Here is a 25,528-nt window from a genome sequence, read left to right on the forward strand (position 1 = left end):
ACAGACTTATTTTTACTTTATATCGTAGAGAAGAATTTGCCTACCTGTCCTCAAAAAGACTCCTACTTTTTTTAACACTTTTTTTGGATAATAGCAATGGAAAGAGAGATTCAAAGTTCAGAAAGTATCATGGTTTATAACTCAATCGCATTTACATCGATAGGTGCCAAAATCGATAGTGAAATTAATACCAAGACAAGCCCGTATGTTTTTAGAATCCATGGCCAGAACCTTTACAGAATGGGTTCACTATAGAAGGAGAAAAAACTAGATTTGCACAATTATATATATATATATATATATATATATATATATATATATATATATATATATATATATATATATATATATATATATATATATATTGTCAATAATAGAATTGAGGCATTAACTTCTAATGATTATTCTTCATGTATTGATTCAAAGATACTAGAAGGAGATTAAGTATGTGCACTAGAAAATCTCTAATATCTCTTTTTTTTGGTAAAAGAAAGGGTGTCTAATATCTCTTTCACCTGCTTAGAAAGATATCAATAGAGATGTTGGTGCCTTTTGGATCTGCACACCTTTTAAGCCAAGGAAAGGTAATAGCATTTGTTTTTCGAAAGATTCATGGATTCATTCCAATCCATTGGCATCCCTCTTTGCAGAACTGTATATCAAAGCTGCTAAAAGAAACACTATGGTTGCATCTTACTGGAATGGGTACTCAATAAAGTTTCAAATCCCCTCACTTAATGAATCTAATCAATTGAAACTTTTGTTGGATTTTCTTTCTTATATCAGACCCTCTAGAGATGCAGATGAACCACTGTGGAAGCTAACAAAAAATAGTGTCTTCTCTATTCACCTTCTACAAATTCATTAATCCCGGTGGTGTTCTTTCTGCTTTCTACAAAGTTATTTGGAAAGTTCCAACACATCAGAAAGATAAAATTTTTCTATGGTTGGCATTAAAGAACAGACTTCGTATAGAGGGAATTGTTGCAAAAAAAGGATGGGAGGTAAGTTCGAGTTGCCTCTAATGTTGAGCAAGCATAGAGATTGTTTCCCATCTTTCATTAAATACCCTTTCACAAGGAGTATTTGGTTTGCTTTAAAGCTTTACCTTAAAATTCAACAATGCCTTCTAACTTTAAGGATTTATAGATTTCTTGGAGAAACACAAAAGAAAAATCATGCATCTTTCAGAACAACATGGGATCAATAAATCATTGCCCTTTGCTTGGTTTGAGAGAAGCTCTAAGAATTTTTCTGAGGAAGATATCTTCAGTCAGAATGGTTTTATGTAAAACTCTCCAGACATTCAAGCTATGAGGCAACCTTCGTTCTCTCGAGGATATTGATAACAATAAGAAAATACACACACTCTTATCCCCTCTCTATTGTACTCCATCCACTTAAATATGTAACTCTTACTTTCTCTTCATCTCAATTTGTAAATCCTTGTACATCTATGTAAATCATTATATTTAATACTATTAAAAGAAAGCTACTTGTTTCCTTTGTTGATCCTCCGAAAAAAAAAAATCCCCAATCATTTTGTATCACAGATTAGCCAGAATCCATGTAGGCAAAGTGAATAAATGCCTCGAGTCTAACCAATTCATTCATACACATCAAGTTGAAAGAACAACCAGGAATCATATCAAAGATAATGCAAAGAACACACTATAGAACTATCTGCCTATCACAACAAGCTGGATAATTCAGAGAAAATTCCACACATCTTTATCTGTGACACTCCGACTGGATGGCCCGAGCCGAGCACGTGATAGACTGCCACACATCCTTATGGTTAATCCCACAAGAGATGCAAGGCCTGCCTTTTGAATTCATACACATATCATTTCAACTCAGGTTGTAGTAAAAATAAATAATCTAATTTATTTATTCAGTACAATAGTCCACAATCACTAATAATAAAATATATCAAATTATTCCAAAAAACACTAACCAAATATTTTCTAACCCTAAGATCCTCACTGCTCGGTCCCAAACCCCGTCTACTCGATTGTATCTAAATGAAAATAGAAGAGAGGTAATGAGTTTCACAGCTCAATAAGTTACCAAAGCCTCTAGTTAGATCAAGTATTCTATGCAAGAAATATAAATTTTGTAGTTTCATGATTTTTCAAATTTCAAAACATGCCAATGAACATATTAAGTCTATCCACATATATTTGAAGATATATAACGTATTTGGCTAAAATAACTTTTCAAATCAACCATAGATGGACAATCCTCTCTCACTCTCCTAGTCTCCACGACTATGGCCATGATTGGCCCGTGGCAAGTTCCAAAAAAGACTAGATCTTGACTACAACATGCTGTCTGTCAGTCATGCGCCAGTGATCGCCCTACTAGAGGCCCAAAACGAAACTAGCTCTAAAATCGCACAAAAAATATGCTTCCATCGGCATGTACCAGCAATCAGCTCCGACTAGCTAGGATTAGAAGAAAACTAGCTCATGAGTACAACACGCCATCAGCCAGCATGCGCTAGTGATCACCCCACTGGAGGCCCGGAAGGAGACTAGATCCTGAACCTGCATGATCAAAGCCGGACTAGAGAGTGAGAAAATCAAAATATAATGATATCAACACATTTATCAATGAAATAAAATACAATTAGAAAATGGGCTGCCATCAAGGCAGCTAGAGGTGCTACCCCTCTTCTCTTCCATTGTTTGTTTTTGGTTGTTCACAATCCATTTCCGCCAGTTGTCGCCGCCGCCAGCTGGCCATTGACCACCCATGACACTCGATTAAAGAAAGTGGGATCTGTCCTTGCATTTCTGAGATAGGGCTCCCTCATGGCATTCTTGCTCTTGCATTTCAAAGTCGATTTGAATGCCACCACCCTTCCCTGATCTCCTCTATTCCTTCTTTATCCTTCTTCTCTTTCCTCTCTTCCTTCTCTCTGTTTCATCATCATCTTCTTCTATTTTTTATTTCATTTCTTCCTATTTTCCATCATTTATTTTTTTTCAAAACAAAATCTTTTCCTGATCTGACTTTTTCTTGATGGTCAACCAGGACCACCTGAACCAGGCCCGTGATTAGGCTCAGACCCAAACCCAATTTCTCTCTCCTTGCTTTAATCTCTGTCTTTCTCTAAATTGAAGGCTAACGATAAAATTATTTTGATTAAAGCCTTCAACTCTAGAGGAGCATCGGGTCTAAAGAAGATTGGACCGCATGTCGGAAGTTGTGATTAGAACGATTTTGAATCGGATTAAATTTAGACAGTAAGTTAACTCCACCTCTGGTGATCAATCATGCACACGATCTGACCTGCATTATTTGAAAATTATTCTATTGCTATTATATTCTGTTTAAATTAAGCATAATATACATGCTGCATGAAGATGATTGAATCGGGTATATTTTATTTTACTTGGACATAACCTGCATTTTATTTCATTGATAAATGTGTTGGTATCATTATATTTTGATTTTGTCACTCTCTAGTTCAGCTATGATCACATGGGTTTAAGATCTAGTCTTCTTCCGGATCTCCAGTGGGGCGATCACTACCTCATGCTGGCTGATGGCGTGTTGTACTCATGAGCTAGTTTTCTTTTGAGCCTAGTCAGTCGGAGCTGATCGTTGGCATATGCCGATGGAAGCATATTTTTCGTGCAATTTTAGAGCTAGTTTCGTTTCTGGCCTCTACAATAGGACGATCACTGGCGCATGACCGACAGACGATATGTTGTAGTCAAGATCTAGTCTCTTCAAGGCTTGCCACGAGCCAATCGTGGCCATAGTCGTCGAGACTAGGAGAGTGAGAGAGGATGGTCCATCTATGGTTGATTTGAAAAGTTATTTTAGCCAAATATGTTATATATCTTCTAATATATGTGGATAGACTTAATATGTTCATTGGCATGTTTTGAATGAATTGGGTGATTGGTATGTTCATTGGCAGCCCCGAAGAGAAATCGATAGCGATGGCAGTGCCGGGACTCCTCAGCATAAATATATCAACAGCAATAGCTTCCATTTGAATGAATTAGGTGATTGGGATATCAACAGTAAAGCTGATCAAAACCCGGGCCGGGCCGGGCTCGGACCGGGCTCTACAGCAGAAATTAGGCCCGATGGCTATGCCCAGGCCCGGCCCGGCACGACTGTCGGGCTTAAATTTTTGTCCAGGCCCGACCCGACTTTATAAATCTGGTTCTAGGCCCGTCTAGCCCAACCCGACAGGTCCGATTTTTTCTTTGTTTGGAATCTAAAAATGGGCCAGAATGGCCTGACCAGGCCCGACCCGATTTTTTTGGTCAGGCCGCTTTTCTTGCCCAGGCCCGACCCATGGGCCTTTTTTTAATGCCCAAGCCCGGAAAATTTCGGGCCGGGCTGGGCGGGCCAGAAGGCCCGTGATCAGCTCTGATCGACAGTTATATGAAAAATCATGAAACTACAAAACTATATAATACTTGATCTAACTAGAGGTTTTTGTAACTTATTGGGCTGTAAAACTTATTACCTCTCTTCTATTTTCTTTTAGATACAATCGAATAGATGGGGTTCAGGACCGAGCAATGAGGATCTTAGGGTTAGAAAGCATTTGATTAGTGTTTCTTGAATAATTTGATATATTTGATTATTAGTGATTGTGGACTATTATAATAAATAAATAAATAAGATTATTTATTTCTACTACAGCCCTGAGTTGGAATGACGTGCATGAATTCAAAAGGCAGGTCTTGCATGTCCAATGCGGTTAGGCCGTCTATCACGTGCTCCACTCCAAGTTGGGGCGTGAGAGCATCTTACCAGAAGTTCTTGCAATCAAGTCATCTTGCAACTGATTTAAGACATATAACAGACAAACAGGTGCATCCAGAAAAAAATAATCTCATCTTTGCATGGACAAGTTGAGAGGATCATTTATTTGACAATATTATCTTCGCTCAATCTACCAAACAAATCATGGATGACAAATAACTAAATTTCATTGAGAATTCAGCAGCACAATGTTCAAGAAACACATTATGCAAGAAATTTCTCTTCTTTAAAAAAAAAATAATCAGAAAACACTATCATCTTTACCGAAAGCAGTTAAATCAACTCACAGGCTTCAAGAAACTACAAGACGAAATAACAAATCAAAACTCCATAAAATTTATTCAATCCTCCAAGAACCATCATCCATCCCACATTTCTAAATTCCACAAGTATTTAACAACGAATCCCCATCATAGCTAAAACATTAATGCAGCATATAATCACACAAAATTTTAATTGCGAAAACTATAGCCAAAATTACGATAAAACAAGGCAACAAAGGAACAAGGAAAAAGAAAGAAAAAGAAAAATGCCAACAAAATGGTTCCTTGAAAGAAGAAAACTGAATGCCAAGAATTGACAGGCAAAAAAAAAAAAAACAACAACGAACCTGAAAACAGTGCAGCACGCGATCGCACGGAATTTAATTGCGGACTCCGACAAGAAATTAACAAGAAATTAACGATAACTCGAAACAAGAAAGAAAGGGGAAACAAGAAAATATACCAACAGAACAGATTCCACGAAGAAAATCACACTAGATCAAGAATCGACGACCAAAAAAATAAAAAAAGAAAAAGATCAAAGAACCTGATACCGATGCATCATTTAATCGCACAGAAGTTTCATTTTGCAAACTCCAACTATAAATTAATGATAAGAGAAAACGAGAAAAGAAAGAAAAATAAACAGGAAAATTTCCCACGAGAACGGATGCTTGAAATGAGATGACAATAGGTCAAGAATCGAACACCAAGAAAAGCTTACAAGAACCTGATACGAGACGGGACCCGAAGCTTCTCCGGTCCGATCCCATTCGAGCTCTCGGAGAGCTCCAAGAAGCCCCAATCCGCTGAAGCCGAGGAACAAACTCAAGAAGAGGAGTAGGGAAAAGAGGGAAAAGAGCAAAAAAAACGCAAGAAAACTAAACCGGACTCAAAGATCCGGCTTCTGCGCTCGCGCCGATCTCTTCTCCGAAGGGAGGGGGAGGAGGCGGCGGAGGAGAAGAGGATAAGAGGGCTCTACTGGATTCGAGAAGCGGAAAGAAGTTTTAGACGTTGCCCCGCGCGGGCGCCTCCACCGGTTAATTTATTGAAGCCCCACTGAGGGGCTGGATAGTGCCACGTGGCCTTTCAGGTTCATCACGCAACGCCCGGTTCTTGCCGTCTTATCTGGGAGCCGTTGGATCTGCTGGCCACTCAGTAGTAACGAAAAAAGGTTGAGCTGTGGGGGTCTTCATACGGAACGAGAGGAATGTTCACACGTGTGGTGAGGGACTGAGATCTTGATCCGTTGGCTCCTGACTCGAGATGCGGTTGATTCTAGCCGTTGAATGCGGCGGATCCTCGTTGCTGCTTTGATCGATCCGTTACTGGTCTGAATCAATTGACGAGTTTTTTCCTATTTTTGAGGAATAAAATAAAAATTTTATCTCCTTTTATTTAAAAATGTTGAAATATAAATATATTTTAATATATTATTATATTTTTCAAGATATAAATACGGCGATGGTGGTCGAGGTAGTACCAGCATAAATAAATAAAAATATTGGAGGCAATAATGGTAGTGGGGGCGTCAACGACAGTGATGAAGATAATAATACTCTAGCAACAAAAAAGTGATGGCATCGACAAAGATAGCATTGAAGCATTGACAATAAACTAATATTGATAATGGTTATATGGTAGTGGGGCATAGATGGTAGCCATAGATCATGATAAACCGCAATATAATAATGAAGATGGTGTGAGTGGTTATGATAGAGATGACAGCGATAACAATGGCAACGATAATGATAATGAAAGAAGATGGCAATTGTGATGATAACAATGGTGGTTGGGGAGATATGGTGAAGGTGATGTGAATGATGACGGTAAAAAGATAAGTTTTTTATTTTTAAAAATAAAAAGTAAAAATCTATTTAATATTTTTTTATTTTTAAATAAATCATAAAAACTAAATCAAAAATATTTGGTGCTATTGTTATTATTTTTTGATTTTTGATTTTTGAAAAGTTATATCCATCATGAAGTTAAAAATCATCATTTTTAAAAGCAAAAAATTCAGTTCTTTATCTATCACTACCATCAATATTGTCACAACTCAGGACCTCGCCTAAAAAAGCTAGCCGGAAGGTTTTTTTTGGGTTTCTTAGTCCTCGTCAGGCTAAGGGTTCAAATCTAATCACAAACACCGCAATCGGCCTATGGTCATCTCCACTAGATTCGTGCTACAGTATCCCATATTCCACACATGTTATGGATCGGATCCGTTCTGATACCATTTGTTTAATTCAAAACCCTATTTAAAATAGCTAATCGAAATATATTATTTAGATTCGTTGATGTTATATAAATATCCAAGATCTATCCAATAAATAATCAATATAGGACTCAACACACGTATGCACGGTCCTCACATATACCATCTCTATCACCATTAGGATGGCTATCACTACCATATTATGGTCATCATCGTTACTACTGCTGTCACTACCATGGCCATCAAATACTACTACCATGTATTGCCCCTCCCACCACCTTTGCCGCACCGTCATGGCTGCCATCATTACATCATCGGTGCACCATCGTTGCCGCCATTCTAGAAATATATATGTATTTTTTCCTACTTCTGGAAATGGAAATAAGATGAATCCCCATCGTACCATAGCAAAGATAGAGGTGAATTGCATAACTAGAAGGAACACAGCTTGAATGGATTTGCCGGCCATGATACGAGAGGATTTTTGCTATTCGAACACAAGTTTGTCAGTTAGATGTTGGTCTTCTTCTACACTGGATTCTTATCTACTTGAAATGGAATTATTTAGCACTTGTCCATCAATTAACCATATGTCTGGGATTTCCTGGTCCGAAGTCCACCCTGTCGTTGTAGGTTGCTGACCCGGAAAGGGGGGCACATCGTCAATCCAGCGCGTGCCTGCAATCTACGCATGGAGTAAGCGCGTGAAACAAACTTCTTCTGCATCTCTCCAAATCCAACCGACCCGAGCTCAACGTCCAAAGGAGCGCATATCGAGATGGATCCGACCGACTTGTTGACTTTGCTTCTCCTCCTTTTGTCCGCGACCGTCGTACGCGCCTTGCTACCCCAACTCGCACGCCACTTGTTTGAGCAATTGCCTGACCGGGCATTTGCACGATCATGTCGGCAGGGGACGGTTACCTCGTCGCTCTAGCTGTTACATCAAAGCTTCGTGTTCGATACTCAAAGCAACAAGTGTTTTAATTCCCAATCTAGAGCGAAACATTTCTGGTGGAATGCGTACCTCCAAGTCCATCTGTCACAAATTTGAGCCTAAGCCTAGGTGGAATGATCGCTGATCTATATTGTATGCTTTAATATATGTACGACTGATCATGTCGCTGATTACTATTTCTGTTATTTTTCTCATGATTTGATGGATTTTGGATTTGTGGACTGATAGTAATGTTGGGCTTCAACCGACCCGTGCTTATACAGTTGTGCTGATTTTTCTAATTTTTATAGTAATACCTAAAATTTAAATTTCAGTCTTTTTCAAGGGCTTTAACAGAGACGTGCCGACCAGCTTGGTTAACAGTTGCTTATCAGTTCCATTGACCAAGATTTTGAGACAAATGAGCAAGTGAGAAAGAGAGAGGGACTTTGAAATTTGTCGGAAAAGGATTAGGGTTTTATGTTTTGCGATAGAATGATCGGACTTTACCGACATCAATTGTTGGATCATATCTCACACATATCTTAAGTACTTCAAACTCCCATTTTCATGTGCCTGCATAAGTCCTACAGTGGCTATTATGCGATCCAATGAATCATTCCTTCGTGTGAAAGATACACCACGAACCATCAAGAAAATCCATCAAAACACCAAGTTCCACGGAAAGGATTCTAGCATTAAATTAAGACGGATTCTTCCAAGGGAGAGTGGCACCGAAAGTCTATGAGAGAGAGGAACTAACCATGCAACGAATGAGGAGCAAAGGACAAAGGAATCCCACGGAGGGTACTGTTCACCAGCCCCAGCCCCAGCCCCGTGATGTATTGACTCCAGTCTTTTCATGGAATACTTCAAAGGAGCCAGAACCCACCTCTCTCAGCAAAACGACACGGTTCACAAGGTCTTTTAGCTAGCAACAAGACAAGCCCGTGCCCATGCATAGGCTTGACATTGAGGCTATGGATTGCGTCTTAAGCCCATCACTATTGAAAAGTTCATTGTACTTGTCTTGACAAGACATTGTTTTACTTCATCAAAAAAAAAAAAAGACAAAACATTTTTTTTTACGGACCAACAATTTACATCATTCTGACGTGAATGCATCAAAAAAGTCCAAAAATAAAATATTCTAAAATATCTTCAAAGCTGATGTTAAGTTGGTCATCAGAAAACCACAAAGGATTTGTGATAATTAATCATAGATCCACTGCACCTTGACAGGATAATTAACCAACGGTGCATCAGTAAGAGAGCAAGAGCTGACTGCAAATTTTACAAAGGAGTCCTATAAGAGAGCAAGAGCTAACTAACACATCAAGAACGTATTAAAGACAGTTACAGCAGGGTGGGGACTCTTCACACCATGACTTGGACAAACATGGTAGCTGATGGTGATTGTGGAGCAGGATTTTTTTTTTTTTTTTGGCTAAAATGGATGTATCATATACTACAGATAGAGATATAGCCAAAAAGGTCAAAAAATAATATGTCCCGGAGCTTCCTCTCTTCCACTCAAAAAATATCCTCAGAATATTTGGCTACATATGAGACCATCCAATTCGCAATCTCGTTGGCATCTCTATACACATGCTTTGCCTACAAAGCCATAAGCAGGGATGAATAATTAAAGCTATAACCTAGCCATGGTCCACTCATCTACAAGCATTCCTTTCTTTCCAACATGATCAAATGACAGTGGCAGCGAGCTTCTTAAACATGGGACGAATGTTTTTCGGGACAAGGTACTTCCACCAAGATGTCCTAAATGCAATGAGGGATGGTGATGAACTCTTTTTTTAACTACCACTCTTTGAAGATTTCACCATGTTACTTGATAATGATATGCTAAATAGCTACGGAGACTGGAGAGAGATACATGAACATTTGATTTAAACAAATAAATGGCAATGGCTAGTATCAGTAATTTTTGTCACCACTAGTCAAAAGTTTCAATGTGAAGTAATGTCTCTAGCTTAGAAGTAAATTATCAAAAGAAAGTGGAAAACGTAAGCGCCTGTATTTTAATTTTTAAAATTTAAAATCAAAATTTTGAAATTTGAGGGATGAAAAGTTTGAGGATTTTTTTGGTTAGTAGAAAGCCAATGTTTTGAAAAAATGGAAAAATGTGAGAAGATAAAGAAAAAAAATAGAAAATTGAATGGCAACTTTTAGGTTGACCCTGAAATCTCTCTCTAAGATGTATTGCCGACTGTACTCGGTAAGAGGTGGATAGTTGAATTTTTTGGACAACGTACAGTTGCTAGCTCAAATGATTGGTATCTTCCTTTACAACTAAAAGATCTCATATTTAAACTTGAGCAGCGGTGAATAACCACCTCAGTTCTTAATTCAAGATATCAAGTTTTTATTTTGTATCCTCTCATTTTGTTCCTTTCAATAAAAGATTGCAATCTAAATGCAAGACTGACAAGTACAAATCAAGAGAATGTATGCTAAATGTGAAATATTTGATAAAATATATTTGACGGTTCAAAATTAATAACTGATCATCTGAACTGAAAGCTCATACCGTTAACAATGATCCACACTAAGAAAAATCCAATGTATAATATAATTTGTCATTTTCTATCTATGCATCTAGTAAGTTGCAAATATAGATCATATCAATTGTACTAGTTTGTTAACGTGTATGTTTTTTTTTGCAATTTTCCGGCAAGACGTGCACACGTGCACGATAGCTAAATTAAAAACGATGCACTAGATCATCATCTAAATATCTTAAAACATGTATAAGTAGAATCTAATAGAGTTTGATAATTAAATCATGGCATAGCACCATACATATCATTAAAATGGTCTATCATTGCACTCATTCGTTGCATGATGATCTTCAAAAATCCAGCTTATTTGTCCGCTTCAAGAACCAACATAGCGTCGGACAGAGGACAAATGTGGGATAAATCCGGTGAACGGACAGAGGACAAGTGTCACGGAATATCCTTGTCGATTGGTCTGGAATACGAGCTATCTTCAGAACCCGCTAAATCCCTCGAAGCCAAAACCACCGATCTCAAAGGATGGGATCCAATCTATGTCATGACCAAGTTCTGTTCCTCATTTCATCTCCCATAACCACACCAAAATGCCAAATCCAGAGAAACCGAGCAGTAACTGCAGCCAAGCCTAGCTCAAAGATGCCAAAAGATCACCACATCCATGGGGTCCACCACCTCACCACCCTCAACAAAATGCTACGTCGATATGGCGCATCTCCCACCGTATCTCTCACTAGATCATAGTTAAAAAGAAGGCCAAGTCCGTTGTGATTGCGAAGCAAAAGCCAGACAACAAAATTTGGTAAATAATGAAAGCTAGTGATTTTGTTCCACTAGAGTAACACTGATGTGAAAGTGTGACAATTCCTTGATGCCCATATCTTTGAGGTATATAGGCTTCTTGTACCCAAAGATCCGATTCACCTTGCATGACGGTAGAGACCGTTCTTCTTTACTTAATTCGCTGTGGGCTAGTAAGATCGATGGGCCGTTGGAAGAGGACACCATGACTTAAATTTCTTTGAAGGAGGTGGTGGGGGAGCTGCAGACACTGTGCCTTGAAAACTTTTGGGAGCCAGTTGTGGCAGACCAAAGCTAGTTGCTGCAGGCACACAAAGGTATAAGTGCCTTGGTTGAAGAGGAGGGTCATTATCCTAAACATATAGGCTTTTTTAGGGATTAATTTGTTGTTCAAACCCTTCAAAATTTGCGAAGATCTGCATACCTAACCAGTAGTTAATTATCTATTTGCTAGCTAGCATCCAGAAGCATGATTGGGTTGTCTAGCTAGCTTCCCTCTCTTTCTCCCCTCTCCTCTTCTTTTTCTTTTTTTTTTTTTTTTGGCGGGTTCATTATACAATGCGTGTACGAATACACCCAATAAAATCAAAAAATACAAGCTCACAGAGCGCCCGTGGCAGCTCCTCCTCTCTTGACCATAGAGTATATCCTAAGTGGTGAGCCGCATAGACAGCCACCCAGTTGGCCACCCCGTTGGTCTATCAAATACATGCTTGGCCTGGAAGGCCATCCCATCCCTCGTCATCATCCCAATATCCTGGATTAAGAGGTGGTCCGTGCTCTCGCTAATTCCAACTAATGTTATTGGAGTAGGACTAATGAGTTGGCTTGAAATCTGGATGAGCTTGACCAAGAACATGACCCAACCAGCTTTGAGTTTCTAGGCTTTAGATCTGAATTAAGCTCGTTTAAATGAAGAGGTTTTATTGGAATCCGTTCTCTTGAGTTGGCTCCGCTTTCACTATATCTAGACATCGACTTGGATACGATATAGTTTAGGAGTATGATTTGAATTAATTAGGAAGTCAATTCCATAGCAAAAAAAGTCCAAGCAGGCAATGTCATATCTGATTATTAACATTCACCATGCATATATGTGACAAGGAGGAAGTTAATTAGTTAATTGCCATATCTAGCTAGATCTTCAAAATGTCTTGAGACTATAAATGTGTTCGGACTTTTGATTGATAAAAATAGCTCTAAGCTAGTCCAAGAATATAGCAAAACCTATATTATTTATATATATATATATATAACAAAGATGGGCAAATGGGTATCTAGTCTAAATTTGCTCTACAGTATGAGAAGAAATTATCAGGTCAAAACAACTAATGAACAAATGAAGTCTGAGCTTAGGTTATAGCTAACCTGTTAATTTCAAATCTAGCATCTAACTTACCCAGAAGTTTGATCAGATGCGGATGGAATCCGTGACACGTCTACAGGCTTGAGGGGGAAAGGGGCACAAGTTCAACCATTCAATATATTAATAGTTATGCTATTCTTCAAAAAAAATTTAAAAAAGAAAAGTTGAATTGACGATGGATCCTTCTACTTTTACCCATATATTTTTTTTCTTCATTTACCGACGAGCATTGCGGCGGTGGCTGAATTATTCCTAGGTCTATTCTCCATCCAATTCAAGCACTCGGGAGGAATAAAACATAACCAACGTGAATAATTCCTTTTGTTAAAAAAAAGTAGCGAAGTCAACTTGCTTCTACCTACGTCCTACGTAAGAACCTTCGATCTAGGAACAAACTTGCATGAGTATTAGAGCCTTAAGAAAAAAGAAAGAAAGAAAAAAAAAGCCGCTAAAAGTTCCCCAACGGACCGTATTCCATGCAGAGTATTTCGACCCATATCACCGAATCTATCACTATCTGGCAGAAAGATGACGTGTCGACCACAGGATCAAATCAAAGTACAGAAAGCTGTTTCGTATTCAACAGCAGATCTTCTGCCCCCGCTAAGCCTGGTAATAAAATTATTTTCGAAGTCATCGCTTGGAGGGGGTCTCGTAGTCTGACCAAAATACTGGACAATAATCACCCAAATAAAAAAATATATATACTGGTCAACGGATTTACGACACCCGGGGAAACCGTCTGCTGCATTCCCAGAATCCTCGTCCGGTTTTCTAATAGTTCTCTTCTCTCCTCTACCTATATATACCTCACCCCTTCTCCACTCCCTGCCCATGCCATCTCCTCACCCACATCATTTCCTCTCTCTATCTCTCTCTTTAGTAGGCAAAGTTGTTTCTTTGTCACATCCCTCGCTTGTTTCCTTCTCTTTTTCTATCCCAAGGAAATGGTAATGGACCTAGTGATGGAAGGTAAGAGGGAAAAGGGGCCAATAGAGAGCAAGTACATGAAGGGAGTAAGACACCTTTGCGAGAGTGGCATCACAAGAGTCCCTAACAAATACATCTTGGCGGTCCCCGAACGGCCCCAAGTGATGGGAGAACAAAAAACCACCTCTCATCTTAACCTTAAGCTGCCGGTCATCGATCTCGCCCGCTTGCATACATCCGACCGGTCCCAAGTTCTGGAGTCCCTGGAGGAAGCTTGCAAGCTGTATGGCTTCTTTCAGGTAGTTGAATGCGTCCGTTTTCTTCCTTTAAGAACGTTTTAGGGAATGATTTGTATTACTCCGTGATGATCCCGGTTTTGTATACATATGAGTAGGTTGTGAACCACAATATTCCTTGCAATGCTACACGAAGAATGATTGATGTTGGGAGGAGGTTCTTCGAGCTGCCTTTCGAGGAGAGGGTGAAGTACATGTCTACCGACATAAGGAGTCCGGTGAGGTATGGGACCAGCTTCAACCAGAACACGGATGATGTGTTCTGTTGGAGGGACTTTTTGAAGCTAAACTGCCACCCCTTGGACAGTGTTCTTCCATACTGGCCCTCCTCTCCAAGCGACTTGAGGTGAGGCCTGAGGGCTTAACTTATCTCTACTCCCTTCCTAAAGTCCTAACTGCGTGGAATATCTATCAACTTTAGTGATGGCGTACGTGCCAACCAACATCATCTTTTTCTCTCTCTCTTTCACAGTAACACACAAATATATTTTTGTATGGTTCGGTTGGAAGATGTTCGATATTAATTAATGTCCAATATCACGACAAATATTCTAAAACAAGACATCCTGCACTCCGAACTCATTCATTCATCCGGGTACAGAGATCTCGAAACCAACACTTTTGTGGGTAGAAACTGCAGCCATAAAGATGCTGCACCAAATGCTTTCACCCGCGTCAGGATTAGGCTTGTGGGCTACCAATATCTGTGTGCCTAGCTATGGCAGTGAACGTATATAGGACGCCCAATTAATTAATTAATCTCTATTCGAACTCTAATAGCTAATCCTTTTATTGTCCTTTTCCTTGCAGGGAGGAGGCCACGTCGTATGCCATGCAAACCAAATCCCTGTTCTTAGTCCTCATGGGGGCCATCCTTGAAACGTTGGGTGCAGACACCGGGATTCTCCGGGAATTCAACGACGATGGATCGCATCTAATGATCGTAAACTGCTATCCAGCCTGCCCGGAGCCCAATCTTACACTCGGAATGCCGCCCCATTCCGACTATGGCTTCCTCACTCTCCTCCTCCAAGATGACGTGGAGGGCCTCCAGGTCCAATGTAAGGGGGAATGGGTCGCCGTGGACCCGGTCCCCAACTCCATTGTCGTGAACATTGGCGATCACTTGGAGGTCGGCAATTGATTAAATTTTCTTTTTTTATGGTTTTTAAGCAAAATTATTTCAGGATACTGTAGTAGGTCAGATATGCATTATAAACTTTTTAATTTCATGTTGCTTTCACATGAAATAAATTATCTGAGTGATAGGCTCCTTGAGAAGAAGCGGAAAAAAAAAGGCGATACCTATAAAATTTTGGTTCTTTCAACCAAGATAAGAAGTTAATATAGTCACTGTCATAACCTTCCAAATTTCCATTAGGCATGACATAATTATTGGAATTCTAGGTGGTTGTATATTTATAATCTAATGTACATACTACCATAGAAATTTGAGGGACGTTAGGGAGCCTATTCTTGTGATCAGGGGAGGCTAGCTGTGTCTCGACTAGGTTTGTTATCTGTTTGAATTTTATAAACTATATTCCCTTATTCCTCTCCTCTCCTAGAGAGGTCCACCTCTAAAATGGTGGATCAATCCAACCACAAAGCGACACGGTCAAACACGGACAACAAAGAAAAAGAAAAGAAAAAGAAGCCGGAGGCCATGTCGCTTTGTGGTTGGACTGGTCTACCAGCTCAGCGAAGGACTTGGTCTAATTAAGAATTTCACTGTGACGAGGTACCATATTGAATGGCTCATTCGGTATAAACTTTATAGGCATGGGGCCAAATAGCTATTTCTTAGGTACTCTCCCCTTCAACTTGAGCTGTTTCTTTAGTTTCTCAAAACATGGCTTATTTCTTTTTCCAATTTTTGTTCTTTAGACCTTCCGCCTTCGAAGTAAATGGTTATATTTAAATCTTTATTGATTCAGATATTCAGCAATGGAAGGTACAAGAGCGTGCTGCATCGGGTGCTTGTCAACTCCTCAAAGTCTCGGATGTCGGTCGCATCCCTCCACAGCCTCCCACCCGACAGAATGGTCAGCCCTTCACCCGAGCTTGTCAACCAGAATAACCCAAGGCTATACAAGGACACCAACTTCGCTGCCTTCCTCGACTACATGTCCTCCTGCGAGAGCAAGCACAAGAACTTCCTTGAGTCCAGGAAGTTGGCCTAGGGAAAGGAGAATGCCAAAAGTCAATGACAGTTGAGTTTTTTTGCGAGGGATGCCAACTTCTAGTAGTTTAAAAAATAAAATGGAAACTTTATAGGTATAAAAATGGCTGGTCGAGATTGAAATAAGCCCCACCACCTCATTCTCTTACATATTTCTGCCTCTCATTCTATATAATAAGGTTGACAGAGAGGAAGAGGAACAAGCTAGACCTTAAGAACCCTGGATTTACCTAGGTTGGTAGCAACTTTTGTATGTGTATGTGATAAAATAAAGATGAGAGATTGATACTAGACAAGGCTTGTTCATGCATGGAGTTTGTTTGACCTTAAAGTGAAATCGAAGTCCTGTGGTTTTCAGCTGTGTAGTTTGTGTGGGCAGAGTTCTAGCTGACAGGACCTGGGTTTGTTGGCTTCTGTCATCCATTGAGTGGATGACATAAGCCAAATATATTCTCAAGAGGAAGACACTAAAATGACTGTTATTTCTTTCAGGGAGATTAAATATATTCATCCAATCTCAAGTACATGTACCTATACTATATATACCACTTCCAAGCCTTATCCATGAGGGTTAAAGAAGGAAGCTTGGACTTCTAACGATAGCATCGAGACTTTTTCCTTTAGTTAAAAGATTCTCATCACTTTCTTACCGAAGAAAAAAATGATTCTCATCACTTTTTCTGCATCTTTGCACCTAATAATGCAGCCCACTTTCATAAGCAGATGAGCATATAATCAAAATTTTATTATATTCTTGCATCAACAACATATAGCATATACGAGTGCGCCTTGCAAAAAGTTGGATAGTTACAAAAGCCTTCCAATAATGAGGATATCAAAACTGATTTTTTTTTTGAAATATATATTGAAAATATTTTGCCTAAAAACTGCTATATTTTTATTTTATAAAGGTATTATAAATAAATAATCTACGAAAAAAATCAAAAGGCTGAAAAGAATTTGCTTGTTTTGAGGCGTATGATTTACACTGTCATAAAAATATGATTCGCCCTCTATGTGCAAGTTTATGGTGATCTCGTCCTCAAGGTACAACAACCGATCGGTTCAGCTCGATCTTTTTCTAAAAAGCAAGATCACTGGAAAGGCTTGACCCGACCGACTCATTCAGATGTCTAGATAAAAAAAACAACTTGAAAAAAAATTGGAAGAAGAGCAAAAGAAAAAGGAGAGAAGAATTCTTTATTTTATCTGAGAAAGCAGAGAAGTAGTAATGTGGATTGAGTTATCCAAAATACTGAACCAAAACCTATTTATAGAATCTGTCCGATGATGCTGCAAGTGATCTGAGAAAGCAGAAAAATAGTAATGTGGATTGAGTTATCCAAAATACTGAACCTAGAGCCTATTTATAGATCTACCCGATGATGCCGCAAGATGTGATGTTTTAGAAATATCGTATCTCTACGAAAATCGGAAACAATGTTCTTTTTAGAAGAGTCGTAACTCTTCTGGAAAAAAAATATGAAGAAAAAGACAAAGATTTTAAAAAAGTTTAACTATAAAAAATTTAGGAGATAAAGCTGGTATATTTATTTTTTAAATTATTTTTTTTTTAAAAGTTAAGACTCCAACAATATAAACCTCCTAAAGTTGTTAGAGTAGAATGCTGTTCAGTTTTTTCTTTCCGATGGAAATGGAAGAAGCCTCAGGCTTCCACAAGTTTTTTATTAAGAGAAACAAAGCAATTTACATAAGAAGTGGGGAATTACAAGGGAACTGAGGTTACACAATTGAAAAGTTTTTCAGTACTGTATAAAATAGTTTAGTTTAGAAGGTTCTAGGCTTTACGTAGCATCTGGACGGTGCTCAAAAAGTCTCTGGACGGTAGTGTTTGCAGCTTTTTATAGCATACAATCATAAAGATTAGTCCCTAGTTTGGAGAAGTTGGTTTTATACATCCTTTCTCACAACCAATGCCTAACTAACCTAAGTTCTACTTAATCAAAATATAACCCTCAGACAACCTGATCCACTACTCCTATTTAAGCCCATCCTAAAACTCAGTTGGATCAAGCATAATTCATCATGTTATATTAATTGGATATTAGAAAATGAATCTACTCGAGATACTTTTGTTTCCTTTCACTTTTCAAGATTCTATGGTAATCCCTGCATCCCTCCTGCTTCTAATTTCATCTCTTGAATGAGCCTAAGTAACTTTCTGCTAACTCATCTATAGTCCTCATTCTATATATGCCTCCTCTTCATAGAGAGAAGTCATAGAGAAAGAAGGCATCAATGCCATTCAAGGCTTACCATTGGAGTCCCCTCTCTCCATTAACTTAGTATTCTCTTTTTATTTTTATGAATGTTAACATCCGTTTCCCTCTACCATGAAAATATCACCTTCCGCGTAACCACAGAGCCTTAGATACTTAGCCCCTGTACCACCTCTCCTACGACAATTTTGGCAATGCTTCCTCAAATTGTAATACATCAAGAGAAATAAGTAGAAGTTAATGAATCTTGTAGAAATCTTGCCTCTTTCTTATGCCCGTCGATTGAGAAGAAAGTAAGATCAAATTTTCTTAAGAAGATGTAAGGAATTAACATGGGGATCTTGTTATTTTAATATTGCAATTCTTTTTATTCTACAATCTCTAGATGATATTGCTCACTGTCAGTACTCCCATAAAGCCAGGCCCAACAGCTAGAACTAAGGCTCGGTCCACGCCAACCAATTACTCTATTGATCCAGCCCAACAAAAACCGCAGATTGAATACAAATCAAAACTGGATCAAATAATCTCCACCAAAATATGAAAATAGGCCGAAGGATTAGCTATCGACATCACCAAATACAATTAGGTGCAAGGGTGCTTGCTTACCTCACTTATATTAATAGAATTACCACAGTGATTTGGGTATTTAATTTTATGAAATATAAAAAGAACAAAGACTCTTTGTCTCTGCTGGCTAGAAAAGCCACGTAAATGGAGGTCTACGAACATTAATAGTCCCTTGGGCTAAAGCTGCCATCTTTTCTATGGGGGATAACATGCATGCTTCCAAAAAGGTTCTCACTCCTCACTGTCACCGGTATATCATCATGTTTTTGGCTGGCCATGTCACTTTGGTGCTGTGGCTCTAATCATCTCCGTGGAATCCCCCTTTTCCCATGCTCCAGCTTCCATAAGGAACAAAGGCCCGTGGTGCGCGCCTCTCCCTCTCTCCAGATGACTCTGGAGATAACTTTTACTTCGAATGAGCACTGACCCACACTTCAGGGAAAGGACGCCGGGTGGTGGGAGAATGTTGCAGCCCCCATGACGCAACACTGGGCCATGGCCGGGCATTTCTTGTGACACTGACCATTATATTTCCATCACATCGTTTCTTTTTTCTTTTTTCTTTTTGATAAGCCACATCTTTTCATTCTAAAAAAAAATAAATCCGGCAATTGAACATGCGAGAACCACCCAATTTCAGTTCAGGACTTAAAAAAAATAATAATAAATAAATAAAGGATCACGATCTCTCACCCAATCGCTCGCCGTTGGGAAGAACCACACAGAGCCATAGCCGGTATGGCTTCTGTGGGGGGCATTCGAAAGGCTGCTGGCCATTGGGTGGCGCACAATTGCCACTAGAATAGTAGGCGGGTGCAACAACATCAAGCTACCCCCCATCTGAAATACTTTAAATCTCCCTCATCCTCTACGATTGATCCACCACCGAACACCTCCTCTCCTCCTTCTTCTTTGGTGACCGGTTTGCCACCTCAGCCAAGCACCGTGGCTGAAATTTCTTCCTCCTCTATCTAGTTTCCCTGACTGCCTTGTTTCTTCTTTTGCCTGTTCCGAGTGTCACCGCCACAAAAACATCGAAATCGCTATCGTTGCCGAGATCCACCACCTTTGCAGCACTCTAGTGAGCTCCTTTCCCCTTCCTCCTTCAATCTTCCCTAAGTCGAGCCCTAATTTTTGATCCAACACAGTGCCCTAATTTTCGATCCAACACAATGCCTTGGCTAGCTAGTGACATCACCTGCCTCCTAGCCTCTTTTCCTCATCTTCTCTCTTTGTTCTTCTTCTTCTTCTTCTTATTTCTTCTATTTTTTCCCAAATATATTGATTGATCCATGTATCGATATACAAAACCCAAAGCCCTAAGTAACTCTGGCCAAATCTCTCTTTTTCTATATTGGTCAAACCGGACCGAATAGGCTAAGCCCCTGATTGGACCTAAACCAAGTGGATCATGACAGAAACAAAGTGGATCAAGTCCAAAAGCTTAACTTGCCTTAGATCATGTATCTCATTTTCTCTTTAAGCAAGACCCAGGGATTGTAGTTTAAAGCTATAACTTTTTTTGTTCAGATTTAAATTGACACAGGGTGGAGACCCTACACCATCTTGATACTCAGGTGGCATATCGACCCAACACCCCGTCCTTAGCAGGTACCCCAAAAATTTGGTTACCATTAATCTTTATTGAGCCATCTAAATCATAGCTTATCTTGATCAGTTTAGTTTACCTTATTTAGACCGACTCAAATAGTCCGACACTGCTACCTGACTGATTTAATTTAAGCATGAGGCTATGTTCGTAATAGTATTTTAATTTTTGACTTTGCTTGGCTTTTAAAATAACGATAAAAATTAATTATATTTCAATAATATTAAAGTAGACAAACCTGGCTCGACTGAAGTGGGATTTTGAAGGGAAAAGAGTAAGTAACCTAATGCTTCAAAGTATTTTTCCAAACTTTTTGATAAAATAATAATTAGTTTATTAATTTTGATTATGATATCTGTTAAACAGGTGGGACATGCTATCATTATGATAGTAATTATTTTAAAATATATTATGTGTTATATTATAAAATTTGAAAAATATGACTGGGCAATGAAATTTATTTTATATGTATATATTCTAAGCACAGCTATGATCTAGCCCCGTCAATGCAGATTATTTGTTGTCCCTGTGGACTTATAATTTAAGAAACTAGTTTCGACACTGAGCCATAAGTAATTAGAATAGTACTATCCATTATCTGGCAATTTGTGCATCCTGTATATATTATCTGACCCATGCTACTAGTTTACATGCCCATAGTCTGATGTTGGATATAGCATCAATTTATAAAAATAATAATAAATTTCAAAAGAGATATATGTATGATTCAAAATTTGATTTATTTTCAGCCGACATCATGCTATTTATTTATTTGGCATGCTTAGATCCTATTTTATTATGTTATGTTGCATACTAAGCTACTGTAACTCATTATCCTTTCTCTCTATTTTTCAGATCCGAATCATAATTGCTCGAGACTTAAGAAAGCGCACTAAATCTTCTAAAGATATTTGAGTTAGACTAGTTTGATTTGAATATTTCTTTTGAATTGAATAATAATAATTAGTGACTTACGTGCTTCAGAACAACTGATTATAAAGATAATTTATTTAGTTCTTGGTTAAATAGATTTTTAAAAATCAAAAAATTACTATTATTATTTTAACATAATATAATTTGATTAGTTCCATTCCGCATATATGCCTCGTGACAGAAACAGCGGCGCATTGTTTGCTAGGACCATGTCTCCAGGATCTTGTCAAGCAATGACATAATTCACCAACGGAATGGAGTCACAATTCCTTAGCGAAAAAAAAAAAAGGGAGTCACAATCTACCGTGGATGCGATTCCAAAATTGAACAGCATGCATTTTATCTTTTTCGAACCGCACGGCAGGTGTTTTGAGGCACCACACGATCAAATAATATAATAAAAAAGTAAGAACTAATGCATCAAATAGGGTATGAGAATCATGCACCGGCATAAATCTAGTCCCACATTAGCTATGTATTGAATAGATCTTGGATAGTTATACAAGATTAAGAAATAATATCTTCTGGCTAGTTGTTTTAGTAATATTTTAGATTGTTACGAATAGCATTAGGACAGATTCGACACATGGCTCATATGGACTAGAAGACGTTACGGTATAGATCGTCGTGTTTGTTATTGAATTTATGATACTTGTGATTAAATTTGCATAAATTTAAATTATTAACTTGATAAGAATGTCAGAGCTTAAAACTAATTAGAAAAATGTGGGAACATATATGTGGATATGTATTTAGTCTTACATTAGCTATATGCTGAATCAATTTTAAGTATTTATGAAGAAATAAATAATTTAAATAATATTTTTTAGCTAGTTTTTTTTGGACGTGGAGTATGAGAATGGATCAATTGGTAAAACACAACTGCTAGATCCTTACCCCTAAGGTTGAAAAATCAAAATGGGTGGGGTTTCAGATCCCCCTAGGCTACTCTCTCACAGGGACAACTTGTTAGGTTCAATGTTTGTCTGACAGCATGATTGCTTGTAGCATCAGCCAGGTGATATAAGTCCAAAAAGTACAAATTTCATGGCACTCAACATAACCATGTCCAATGATAGGGAAAATAAACAGGTTGATGCAAACATTTTTTTTTTAATGCTTTAACATTTAGAATTTAAAAAGTCACCTCTAGTGGAACTTCGCTGAAGACTAACGCAGGCCACCAATATTGTATTCTAGTCTTTGCTAGATGAATAGTCAAAATTAACCTTAACTTTCGTAATAATATATTTTTTAAAAAATTTTTTACAAGTGTGTCCATTTTTATATTACATCTATGTATATATTTTAATGTCTATATATTTCACTCATAGTTTAAGAAGATTGTTAGTCTTATGTTACTATCCTAAACTTTATAGCCCTCACATAAGAAGACATGCTCGTTACTTACATTTTTAACTTGACACCGCCCGTAGTGGCTTCCCATTAGCGAGGCATTGATGAGGTCGTAATTGCCAAGCCCATATGAATAAATATATGCTATATCACGGAGTCACATGCAAGCTTGGAGTCTAGTTAGAGGTACTTATTAATCAAATTATATAGAATTTTTCGAACTTGGCACCCGATTACTCTACCTAATTGATCAAATTAAATTGACTTCAAACAGCATCTTCATTTGGCTTACCATGAACTCAAATCCTAAAAATCCAATCACAATCCCAAAGGCTAGAGATTCTAGCCACACCTAAGTAGCGTTCATCCTTACCTCCATTTCTTTGTTTTTTTTTTTCTCTACTGTTTATTTATTCATTTATTTGCCGAAAAACTCCATTTTTTTCTTGTTGCTAGTATCATCCGGCAAACGCAATCGACATTCTATTTGAGATTGAGAACCAAACAGTTCAAATCGATATTGAGAGTATGGATATATCTAATAAAATCAAAAAACAATAACTTTCAGAATGCTCTAGGCAACTCTCCGTCCTCAGCCTACAAGCTACTTTTAAAGTAGTAGGCCACATAAAAAGCCATCCAGTCTGCGACTCTGTTGGCCTCGCTGAACACATGCTTAGTCTAAAAGGCTACTCTATCACTCACTATTGTCCAAATATCTCGAAGCAGAAGGTGTCTCTCTCCACTTTTGGCCAGGACTTCTCGAATTCCATGCACTGCATTTGGTAGCCCCTGTAATTTTTAAAATGGTAAAATAATAATCCGGTCCACGGTTGGCATTTTAACCACCCCCCACCCCTCCCCAAACGGCATCCCATGCGGGTCGGTTCCCCCATGGGCCCCGCCCCGTTACAATCGGACGGCTGTACGCCCCCCATGTGGCGTTCCCAATCCGGGCCAAAAGGTATCCTATGAAGCCTGTCGGAAAGAATAGAGGGCCACCCCCTTGGATACACGAATCCATAGGGCTTGCTTACCTAACCTAGACCCAACCATCTCGTGGTACAACTTTGGGTGATGAGCTACCCCTTGGATGCCCACTAGTTGGTGGATGATGATAGGACCAAGCTCGTAGAGATGCAAGTTATCACGTATATTCTCATTATTCTATGAGAATAAAGAGTATTAAAAGAGTATGGGGTGGTGGAAGAGAGAGAGAGAGAGAGAGAGCTTCCAAAGGGCCCATGCAAGAAAGTAAAAAGTTGTGGAGATCAACTTGGAAGAAAGCATTTAGAAGAGAGACTACGAGGAGAGGGTAGTAGGGGATAAGGTGGAAAAGAATTGAATAAACATATATATAAAAAGAGTAGGATATACATATATATCAACCACCAACCTTCACCAATCCATCCCTTCTCTAGCAAGCCTTCACATTTCTTTTCACAGAGTTATATATTTAGCCTCTAGTTCCATTTTGGTGATCGATCTCCTCGGCACCATGTCGGCCTCCTCCGAGCTAACCGGTGTAACGCCTGAGTTCATCCTCAGGCCTGTGTTGAGGGTCCAGACAGCAGAAGACTGTGGAGAGAATCCATCGCTTTTGGAAGAAGATGATGAGTGCCGCACGCCAACCTCCAAAGAGAGCAAGCTACCTTCTACTCCCAGGAGCTGCCCGCCGGCACCGAGGAAGCCCAGAAGGGTGGTCTCATGCAAGAGGAGACTAGTGGAAGAGGTAGAGGTAATCATGGTTGGAGCTGAGGAACTTGAGAGGTTGTTCCGGAGGAGGGATGAACCAAATGTTATTGGTTCAGGGAGACCTGCAAAGAAGCGAAGATGTCGTCGTCCCGATGACAAATGAATATCGATCGACAATTAGGTTTTTCTCTGTTATCGAGTACGCGGTCAGGGAAATATAGGGTCAATTACTTGTTGTAAGATACTTCCTTTTTAATTTCCTCTTTATTTTTTCTTCTTATTCTTCTTATTTTTTTGGGGGGGTTCTACCTTGGTTATAGATATGTAAGATTTTCAAGATAGTAGATAGGGTTGCCTGGTGTTTGGGATAGGTGGTGTTTTTGTTGTTGCTTTATCATATGTTTTCTTCTCTCTTTTTTTTGATGAAAACTTTATCATATGGTTTATTAGATTTTGTTATGATAGTAATGGAGCACCTAGCTTGGAGCTATATTTCAGTGCTGTACATATGAAAGATCTCTTGTAATTAGGTGTAACAACTAGGGTTCTTCTCTTGCTGATGGTAATATTGTCATGAACCTTTGTTGCACTCTGAGTTTCCCGGCCGGGGAGGGGTGGGGAGGGAGAGAGAGAGATCAAGAGAGAGAGGAGGGGGAGGAGGAAGGAGAGGGAGCTGTCATTCCTCGCTGGTCGAAGGAGATGGGAAGGTGGGTGGTTTTGGCTGTATCCCAATATGCATGCTTGAAGTTTTGACGTTTTATGTTTGGTTTAGAAATCAATGGAGTTGGAGTGAACGAC

At 38.8% G+C, this 25,528-nt stretch overlaps 1 protein-coding gene and 2 long non-coding RNA genes across 3 annotated transcripts; 2 read left to right on the top strand and 1 right to left on the bottom strand.

Moving 5' to 3' along the window:
• Positions 1-2,082: 2,082 nt before the first annotated feature.
• Positions 2,083-6,541, bottom strand: LOC103698674 (uncharacterized). The gene is made up of 2 exons (XR_602746.6): positions 5,791-6,541; positions 2,083-2,549 (listed from the first exon to the last, which is right to left on the bottom strand). It is a non-coding gene; the product is annotated as an uncharacterized LOC103698674 (long non-coding RNA).
• A 605-nt stretch (positions 6,542-7,146) lies between these two features.
• On the top strand, positions 7,147-8,494 carry LOC120104442 (uncharacterized). Its single transcript, XR_005506870.3, has 2 exons — positions 7,147-7,794; positions 7,894-8,494. It is a non-coding gene; the product is annotated as an uncharacterized LOC120104442 (long non-coding RNA).
• A 5,264-nt stretch (positions 8,495-13,758) lies between these two features.
• LOC103698666 (putative 2-oxoglutarate-dependent dioxygenase SLC1) lies at positions 13,759-16,924 on the top strand. Its single transcript, XM_008780708.6, has 4 exons — positions 13,759-14,148; positions 14,244-14,491; positions 14,956-15,277; positions 16,083-16,924. The coding sequence occupies exons 1-4, from the start codon at positions 13,867-13,869 to the stop codon at positions 16,326-16,328; spliced, it is 1,098 nt and encodes a 365-aa protein (XP_008778930.4). The 5' UTR covers positions 13,759-13,866; the 3' UTR covers positions 16,329-16,924.
• Positions 16,925-25,528: the final 8,604 nt, after the last annotated feature.

This window comes from Phoenix dactylifera, chromosome 10 (assembly GCF_051530095.1).
Source record: "Phoenix dactylifera cultivar Ajwa chromosome 10, Ajwa_hap1_PhDact_Kaust_v1.1, whole genome shotgun sequence".
Taxonomy (NCBI): domain Eukaryota; kingdom Viridiplantae; phylum Streptophyta; class Magnoliopsida; order Arecales; family Arecaceae; genus Phoenix; species Phoenix dactylifera.

What these genes read in the sequence shown, in the direction of transcription:
- LOC103698666 (XM_008780708.6), top strand. Translation starts at nt 13,867, where the DNA reads ATGGTAATGGACCTAGTGATGGAAGGTAAGAGGGAAAAGGGGCCAATA. An exon ending in TCCTCTCCAAGCGACTTGAG is followed by an intron (nt 14,492 to 14,955) that starts GTGAGGCCTGAG and finishes TTTTCCTTGCAG; the next exon opens with GGAGGAGGCCACGTCGTATG. An exon ending in ACATTGGCGATCACTTGGAG is followed by an intron (nt 15,278 to 16,082) that starts GTCGGCAATTGA and finishes TTATTGATTCAG; the next exon opens with ATATTCAGCAATGGAAGGTA.